The sequence below is a fragment of the Bidens hawaiensis genome, unplaced genomic scaffold (genome assembly GCF_021521415.1).
Source record: "Bidens hawaiensis isolate Kalapana, Puna unplaced genomic scaffold, B.hawaiensis_p1.1 tig00045576_1, whole genome shotgun sequence".
Classification (NCBI taxonomy): Eukaryota; Viridiplantae; Streptophyta; class Magnoliopsida; order Asterales; family Asteraceae; genus Bidens; species Bidens hawaiensis.
In genome coordinates, this window is record NW_027498126.1 from 36,368 (window position 1) to 45,945 (window position 9,578).

The 9,578-nt window shown below is 34.1% G+C and overlaps 1 protein-coding gene across 2 annotated transcripts; it reads left to right on the forward strand.

Moving 5' to 3' along the window:
• Positions 1-234: 234 nt before the first annotated feature.
• LOC143595861 (pentatricopeptide repeat-containing protein At1g76280-like) lies at positions 235-9,255 on the forward strand. 2 transcript variants are annotated; one of them, XM_077074776.1, is made up of 11 exons: positions 235-310; positions 1,229-1,336; positions 1,443-1,625; positions 2,664-3,113; positions 3,805-3,900; positions 3,993-4,166; positions 5,033-5,260; positions 5,402-5,530; positions 7,450-7,638; positions 7,735-7,854; positions 8,767-9,255. In XM_077074776.1, the coding sequence occupies exons 3-11, from the start codon at positions 1,455-1,457 to the stop codon at positions 9,151-9,153; spliced, it is 1,944 nt and encodes a 647-aa protein (XP_076930891.1). In that variant the 5' UTR covers positions 235-310; positions 1,229-1,336; positions 1,443-1,454; the 3' UTR covers positions 9,154-9,255. The 2 variants fall into 2 exon arrangements, with proteins under 2 accessions (XP_076930891.1, XP_076930892.1); XM_077074777.1 differs by lacking the exons at positions 235-310; positions 1,229-1,336 and having other exon boundaries at positions 2,671-3,113.
• Positions 9,256-9,578: the final 323 nt, after the last annotated feature.

Consider the following 9,578-nt stretch of genomic DNA (forward strand, 5'->3'; position numbering starts at 1 on the left):
TGTACCCTTTGTTTTTCATATTTCACATCAACTTTGACATGAAACAATTACCGTGACCAAGAACAAGAAACAATACTGATTCCTTTGGCTAAAAACTATTGTGAGTTTGACATGCAATTTTGGTTCAGGCGATCCAGTGAATCAAAAAGTTATAGGATCAGTGCAGAAGCAAATTGTGAATGCACTTCACCTGGGTGATAGAGAAAGGGCTTCCAGTCTGTTATCCAATATTGGCCAAAACAAGCATATGTTGATAGCTAACCATTTTGCTGATATTCTTAAATACTGCGCATCGACACCTGATCCACTGGTAAACCTTTGAATCATATTATTTTTTGATTAATATTCATCGGGAAATTGGTATTGTACATGAGTAAATTTTGTGCATTGGGAGGTTGTAGGTATAGCTTTCTAGGTTTTACATCGTTTTTATACATTAAATCGTATATGGAGGTTATTTTCATCTAAATTTTACGGAAATAATGGTAGAAACTTATCAGAAATACAAACAGGTTTATATAATAGCTTGCGCCTCGTGTACGTGACCTTGGTTTTAAATGCACACATCAGGAGACAAATAGTGCGCGCCTCACATGATGTGGTAATGAGATCGCATTGCGCGATGCGATGCCATGATGCGCGCATCATATGAGACCGTTTGATGTGATCTTATGTGTGATGTGTTGTCTTATGCAGTTGATCAGTATTTGAACAAAATTGGACAGTCATTTGCAAATTTACAATGCGTCTGAGTTTTTCAAATCTAATTGAACAAATCTGATCGATTGAGCAATGCGTTTGAACAAGCTAAGACCATTTATTGACCAGAGATGATGAGAAAATCTCATATTTTAGTGTTTAGAAGTTAGCAAATTTAAACAATATATATAAATAACTTTTCGTATTTTTTTTAACGAACGCCACGCATACGTGATGCATGTTTCACGCATTGCGCATTATGCTTCGGCTTTTGGGATTAAAACGCATCAGATCGCAACATGCTTTTTAAAACCAAGCTTGCATCTTAGCTTTGGGTACCCATCGCCTCGGTGTGCCTCACGCTTGTTAAAACCAAGATTTTTGCTCATGTTTGTTATCACAAGTTTATTAAGCCAAAAATTCGCTCCATGTGTGGTTCTCAATTCTCATTTTGACTAGATTAGTTGCTAACATTTACAAATGAGTACTATGTTATTTAGGTGTAACATGAATTAGTTCTTATGTATAGTTTGTCATGGAGATTTGGAAAACTATGGAGGAAAAAGGAATAGAACTGAACAATAAATGTCACACTCTCATGATTCAAGCTCTTTCCAAAGCCGGGTACTTATAGGAGGTATAAACAGTTTGTACATCCCATTCTTATATCAATTTATATAATTGTCCTGAAAAATAAATACTTGACTTATGCCTATTTAAATTTAGATTATATGTTTTTGTAGGCATTCAACTTGATGAGTAATTGTGGTGAAACTTCAAATCTTTATCCTACTTTGCAAAAATATAACATTCTTCTAGGAGGTTCTGCTGAAATGAACAGTGTTATTCATGTCAGTAAATGTTTAGACCTAATGGAGAATGACATGTTGGGGAAGGATGAGATTACATACATTGAACTTCTCAAGGTATGTATCGATATGCTCAGACGATAGTCAAATATAATATGAATAATATTTAAGTATGTTGTGGCAATTTCGATCATTTATTATGAATGGGTCGATTTGGTTGTGTTTTTTTCCCTTAACGGGTCCAATAAAAAGTTAAGCTAAAAGGGTAACCGGTTTAAACGGGTTGAAAGCCTATTTTAATCCGTACAACTTCAATTTTCAGGGATTATATTTTTTTATGGTAATTATATTATTGTTTTCTGATTATAATTGACAATTAATTATCATAATAATAAAAGGTGTTAGCATGGCCCATTTCAGTGTGAACTCTTTTTGCCCCTTTACCCAACATAGGGGTATAATTTCTGACATGACACATACCTTACATGAAATTTGCGGGTTTCGGTTTACTATTAGCGGGTTCGGGTCAGCCTCAGGTAGAACCATGAACTCGTTTAGCTAAACGGGTCGTGTTTGTTTTAACCTCTTGGGTTGACCCGTTTAACCCATTTTTTTTAAAATGTATTTTATATCATAAATCAAATTTGTTGGGTGTTATATGCCAAAATGTAAAACTTGAAAATGATGTAAGATTTAATAGTTAAAATGTAATTGTTTTGGTACATTTTTAATTTTTTGTTGATATGCAAAAAATAATAATATCGGGTTAAACGGGTCATGTACTCATGTATGTGTCAACCCACGAATATCCGTGTTATGCTCGAGTTTATATGTTTGACATGATTTTGGGTTCATGTCATGTTGTGTTGGAGCCGCCAACCCGACCCGTTTACCACCTCTAATGTTAATGATGTTTTCTTTGTTCTTATATCTAAAGAAACATTTTGCATAGGGAGTCCTGAAACAAAACATTGGGTTTAGAAACTCGACAAGGGGGTACATGGGTCATTTCACTTTTCTACATGGTTAAGATTTTTCAAATTCACATGCTGCAGGAAGTCTTAGGATCCAATGAATTATAAATTTGAAATTTGACAAGTAGCATAGGTTTCGTATGTTATATTTAGTAAGTGTATTCTAAATTCATTCTTTCAGCTTGCAGTTTTGCAGAAAAACATGTCAGCGGTTTATAACATCTGGAATGAGTATTCCAAGTATTATAATTTCAACCTTATTTCTCTAAGAAAATTCATTTGGTCCTTTACAAGATTAAAAGATTTAACAACCGCATGTGAAGCTTTACAACATCTGGTGGCTTTAGTTTTCCGGGGGGATTCTAACATCAAAATAAGTGATGAAGGGAAAATGGTTATTCCAAAATTAGATGTACCGATACCTATATTAAGTAATCAGGATAATAATAATACTATGTTCAACCCAAAGGTTGTCGGCTTTGATGTGAACAAAGTCAACACTGTTGGAACGGTAATGGGAAATCCGAAAAGTATTCTTGTTACAAAGATCTTGAGGTTGTCTTTTACTGATGTTATTCGTGCTTGTGTGCCATTTAAGAACGATGAGCTGGCAGAACAGTTATTCTATCAGGTAATATTTCATTTCACATGTTTAGTTATAAAATTATTTGTATGCACAATTTAGAACGTTACTTCTACATGTTTAGGGGTCAAATAATCAGTTTTGGATAATCATTCTCATACCTGCTGCGACAGAATAAGATTTTTTATCTAAGAGAAATAACTTGAACGGCTTTTACTCCCACTCAACGATCTGTCTATACTCTATACTATTCACAAAAGGAGATTTCAATATATACTCTTAAAAATTTTCTTAAGTATATTATACACCTAAACCAAAATCAAAATGTTATATATATCCTTTTTAAAATGAATTTCATTTATTGACAATCTTACCTTTCCAGATATATATTTTTTAAATTTCTTTATTAGGCGAGTATAAAATTTTAAGATAAAAAAAGAATAAATATGGAATTTTAAGTTTTGGAAAAATAAGGGGTAAAATGATATATATGAAATTCTCCATTTCACAAAAATGTCATTTTTGGACATTTTATTTGCTAGTTACTTAAATCATCATAATTGTCAAACATGTGATTATCTGATTATTATTAAATCTTCTAAAAACAAAAACACATCCAAACACTATTTTCTACATCCTGTTTAATTACAACTGATTATCTAGTTTTGATTATTCAATATCTGATAACTTGTCATCTATCCTTAGTTTCTGATATTTGATTTAATTTTATTTGTTTTAGATGCAAAATCTTGGCGTCAAACCGTCACGTGCTGCATTTGATGGTTTCATTAGAGTGCTTGTTAAAGAGAGAGGTTTCCATGATGGCATAGAAGTGGTATTTGTTAACTACATTTCTTTATTTTGCAATGTACAGTTTTGTCTTAAATTAACCACTTCATTTGGTTTGACATAATCTTTTTTTGGCAGCTAAATTTGATGAAACAAAGGAATTTGAAGCCACATGATTCAACTTTTGCAGCAATATCAGTTGGTTGCAGTGAAAGCTTGGAAATGGATTTGGCTGAGGCATTTTTGGATCAGATGGCTCAATCTAAAAGTGCACATCCTTATAATAAGCTGCTTGAAGCATGTGACACACAGGTTAGCAAACAAGTTTTTTCTGAATATTGTTGTTTATCATTTTCGATCATTAACAATGAATGACGTTTTAAATTCATTTTCCCAAATAACAACCCTCCAATGTTTGCGGAAGTTTTAACAAACGACTGATAAAATGTACGAGAGCTCGAGTTCGGCTAGTTTAACTTACGAGAGCTCGGCTTGTGAGTAATTTCTTTATTCTTGAGCTTGTTTCGGTCTTTGCTGGTTTATTAATTTTTATGCACATCTCAGAGCTCTTGAGTTCGAGCTCAGCATGTGAGTAGTTTTTTAAGCTCGAGCTCGGATTGTTTATTATTTTTTATTTATTTATATACAGTTTACATATTTTTATTTTATATGACTTAAATGTATCTGTATAGCATAATATATACCATTTAGTTATTTTTATTATGATTTTGTATATAATAGTAATTTATTAAAAATAATTGCTTCTACATAAATATTTATTTAATATCTTTAATAATAGTATATAAAATATATAAATAACAGGCTCATGTTGGCTCTCGAGCGCGGTAATGAAGCTCGGGATTGGATCTGTTTGTTATACAAGCTTTATTTTTAGTCTCAAGCTCGTTGAAACTCGGTTCAGTTTGAGCTTCTAGCGAACCAATCTCAGGTAGCTAACGAGTGGCTTAGCTAAAAACTTGATATTTGAGGGGGATTCGATATCAGGGCACCATAAATGTTGAAATTTTCATGTGAGTCTCGCAAATGATGAATCTTTTTCAAAAAAACAAAAACTTGCGTTTTTTTACTATTAGTTTTATTTTTGAAATCATTGTTAGCATTTTAGATGAAATAATGCTATAAATCTCATGAAAGTCTATGTTTGTTTAATATTGTAGGATCAACCCGAGCGTGGAGTTCATATATTTGGTAAAATGAAGCAGTTGAAAATAGCTCCAACTATTAAGACATACGAATTGCTATTTTCATTATTTGGCAATGTGAACGCTCCCTACGAAAATGGAAATATTTTGTCACAAGCGGAAGCTACTACAAGGATAAATGCAATAGAGGATGATATGATGAGAAATGGCATTCAACACAGTTATGTGTCAATCAGGAACTTGGTAAGTCTCTCGTTAATGAAATATTGTGAACCCAAAGTTGATAATTTTTATATGAATGTGTAAGGTGAACTTGTATGAGATTATGATTTTATTATGTTTTGGAACCCTAATATTTTTTTTCTTTTTCTTTATAATTTATAGCTAAAGGCACTTGGATCAGAGGGGATGATAAGTGGGCTCTTGCACTACTTGCGTGTGGCAGAAAACCAATTTACCCCGGGAACTCCAATTTACAACATTGTCTTGCATTCACTTATTGAGGCTAAGGAGGTAGGTAATACATACATGTATGGTCATATATATACATATACATAGAGTAGGGTTATGCTAAAAAGAAAATAACAACTAACAAGTGTCGGAAGCCACGTGTCCAAAGAAATTCTAGGAGCAACGAAACGCATTGACGCACCGTTAAAAAAACACACGCTTAGCCACTGTTATACATTGCCCGACGTTTATGTGTCTATATACATATGCGCGTGCGTGTGCATGTGCATGTGTGTGTATGTGTGTGTATATATACATATGTGTATGTGCGTGTCTATATATGTGTGTGTATATTGTAAGGGTGGCAAACCCAACCCAAATGGATTGTTTTGGGTCAAGATGGATAAACTTTAAAAGTAAAATGGGTTAGGATGGATCATAAAAATTCTTCAAGTGGGTCAGGATGGGTTGGAAATATACAAGTGAGTTTCATTTATAGGTTAAAATGGGTCAAAACAAAATATCCAAGTTATCCAAAATTTATCTAATTTAAAATACCCAAACTATCACATGCGAAACAAAACTCATCCGAAACCCAAAAAACGATCAAAACGGAACAAAAACCCCGAACCGACTAAAACGAAACAAAAAAACAAAAACCAAACTGAACCGAAATAGAAAAACGACCACAACGAAACAAAAAAAAACCGGAATGAAACCGAAAAACTGACTAAAACGAAGCAAAAAAGCGAAATGCAACCGAGAAGCTAACCAAAACTAAACAAAAACACCGAATCGACCAAATTGAAATAAAACTGAATCGAAATAGAAAAACAAACAAAACGAAACAAAAAAGCTGATATGAAACCAAAAAGTTGACCAAAACGAAACAAAAAAAACGAAATGCTAGTGAAAAGCTGACCAAAACAAAACAAAAACACTGAACCGACCGAAACGAAACTGAAATGAAATAGAAAAACGACCAAAACGAAAAAAAAAAAAACAAAACGAAACTGAACCGAAATAGAAAAACGACCAAAACGGAAAAAAAAGCGAAATGCAACTGAAAAGCTGATCAAAACAAAACAAAAACACTGAACCGACCAAAACGAAACAAAAAACTGAAACAAAACTGAACTGAAATATAAAAACGACCGAAACGAAACAAAAAAATTGAATTGAAACTGAAAAACTGACAAAAAGGAAATGCAATTTAAAAACCGGATCAAAACGAATCAAAAACACTGAACCGACCAAAACGAAACAAAAAAACTGAAACTGAAAAGAAACTCAAACCAAAATAGAAAAACAACCAAAACGATACAAAAAAACCGATATGACACCGAAAAACTGACCAAAACGAAACAAAGAAAAGCGAAATGCAATCAAAAAGCTTACCAAAACGAAACAAAGAACTGAAACGTAACCGACCAAAATAAAACAAAATGAATCGAAACGAAACAAAAAAAAAAAAACGAAATGAAACCGAAAATACTGACTAAAACAAAACAACACTGAAACTGAAAAAACCGAGAAATCAAAACCGAAATCATTGAAACCGAGCAAATACCGAAACCGACCGAATGAAAGAAAAAAACAAAACCGAACCGAAAAATACCCCGAAAAACTCGAACCTATAACGGTACAAAACGGTTTTTTTTAATGAACGAGGATGACGGGGGAAACATTTTAGTTATTTTACATTTTGCGTTTTTTATTTATATTTTGAGTTATTATTTTTTTAATAGTTTTTTTGAATATTTTTTTGAGGGGTTTTTAAAACCCTTTGTATGTCAACTTTCACTTGGGTCAAGATGGGTTAGCTTTACCCATCTTGACCCATATCCATCCTAACCCTCTATTTTAAAAATCCATCCTTACCCCATACCCATCTTGACCCATCACCCAAATCCAACCCAATCCACTCACATTGCCACCTCTAGTATATTGTGATAATGACATCATGTTGTGTTGTGATCCAGGATCAAACGGCGATAAACGTGTTTAAAACTTTGTTGTCACATGGGTATCGTCCGAATGACGTGACATGTAATATCATGATCGACTGTTGCAGTATTAGCAGGTCATTTAAATCTGCTCAGGGTTTGATCGCCATGATGATTCGTTATGGATATCCACCACAAACGCAAACTTATACATCTCTTTTAAAGGTATTCCAATATTTAATTCCTTTTTGTCACATTTAATTGTTTCATGAATTAAAAAAAATGTTATATTAATCCATTATAATAATCAATGATTATCAGCTCGTGTTGGCATCGGAAGATTTTGATGAAGCATTGAATCTTCTAAACCAAGCTTGTTCGGAAGGAATCCAACTCGATGCCGTGTTGTTCAACACGATTATCGATGTAGCATCACAGAAGGTATCTAGTTGCTTCTTCCATAGTAATTATGAAACAAACATTGTTTTTGGTAGGGGTATTAATGAGCCGAGCCGAGCCAAGCCCAAGCTCGTCTAGGCTCGAGCTCAGCTCGTTTAACTCACTATAGCTGAAGCTCAACTCATTTCGAGATCTAATTCTAAAGCTTGAGCGGCTCGTGAGTAATTTTTCAAGCTTGAGCTTTGGCTTGTTTATTATTTATTAATTAATTTGTATGTATTTATTATAGTTTATTATTCATACATTTTTATCTCTCAGTTTTATATATAACATAATGTATATTGTTTAATTATTTTTATCATAGTTCTATATATAATAATGATCATTATGAAAATATATATTTAATATATCAATTTAAAAATTTATAAATACTAGCCTAGTTTTGGTTTGGTTTCACACTCGTTTATTAAACAAGCTTACTTTAGGCTCGAGCTCGTTTTAGCTCGGCTCGATTTGAGCTTTTAGAGAGCCGATCTCGAGTAGCTAAGGACCTGCTTGGCTCGTTTACACCCTAGTTTTGTGTAACCATGTAAAAATGTTAGGGAAAACTCAAGCCACTCGAGATCAGCTCTCGCTAAAAAGCTCGAATCTAGTCGAGCTTAAACGAGCTCGAGCCTATATTGGAGCTCATTTAATAAATGAGTTCAAGCCCAAGCTTCAAATTTCGAGCTTCACTAGATTTTCAAGCCTAAACAACCCCCTATTATTTATATATTTTTTAATGAGTATATTAAAAAATATATTTACATAATAGTAACCGTTATGCACAAGGTTATGATAAAATTAAATAACTAATAAATACTAAACAGGCCAAGCTCGGGCTGGAAAAACTACGGATGTTGAAGCTTTATAAAGAAAAACCTATATTTGCTTATGTATGAACTTATTATACAGGATAGAATAGACATAATCGAATTTGTGATGGACCGCATGCACAAAGAGCGGGTTCCACCAGACCCCGCAACATGCGGTCACGTCTTCACAGCATACGTGAACCAAGGTTTCCACAACACAGCCATGGAAGCCCTGCAAGTTATGAGTATGCACATGCTATCTGAAGAAGACATTAACAAAAACAAAACGGATTTCGAGGACCTTATTTATTCAGAAGATTCAGAAGCCGAGTCACGTGTTTTAGACCTGTTCAAAGATTCCAAGGAGAATCTTGCTGTGGCCCTTTTGAACTTGAGATGGTGTGCTATGGTCGGGAACCCGATTTCATGGTTGACCAGTCAGAGCCAGTGGGTGAAGCGGCTCGCGGCTACAAACAGTTTTAGATAAAGTGTCGATTATACGAAAAATATTTTGTAGTTTGTCCGAGCATTATTTATGTGAAGGGGCAATAATGTAATTTATTATCTATCTAGAGTTAATGTTGGTTTCAACTAGACGTGCACAAAAAAACCGGTTCCGGAACCGAACCGATGGAACTGACCCGGAACCGGTTCCAGTTCCTACCCGATTGGCCTTATACCCGGTCTGGGTATTTTTAAACCCGAAATCCATACTCGGTTCCACTAATTATATTTCCAAACGGTTCCTACCCGGTTCCAAATTGTACCCGGTTTGGTTCCTACCGAAAAAACCGGTTCCGGCGGGTTTTTTTTTTTAAATCAGCCGATGGTCAAAGTAGCCGTTGGAACCGGTTCCAACGGTAATATAGCCGTTGGAACCGGTTTTTGAGAGAAATATAGCCGTTGTAACCG

What these genes read in the sequence shown, in the direction of transcription:
- LOC143595861 (XM_077074776.1), top strand. Translation starts at nt 1,455, where the DNA reads ATGAGTAATTGTGGTGAAACTTCAAATCTTTATCCTACTTTGCAAAAA. An exon ending in CACTTATTGAGGCTAAGGAG is followed by an intron (nt 5,531 to 7,449) that starts GTAGGTAATACA and finishes GTTGTGATCCAG; the next exon opens with GATCAAACGGCGATAAACGT. An exon ending in CTTATACATCTCTTTTAAAG is followed by an intron (nt 7,639 to 7,734) that starts GTATTCCAATAT and finishes AATGATTATCAG; the next exon opens with CTCGTGTTGGCATCGGAAGA.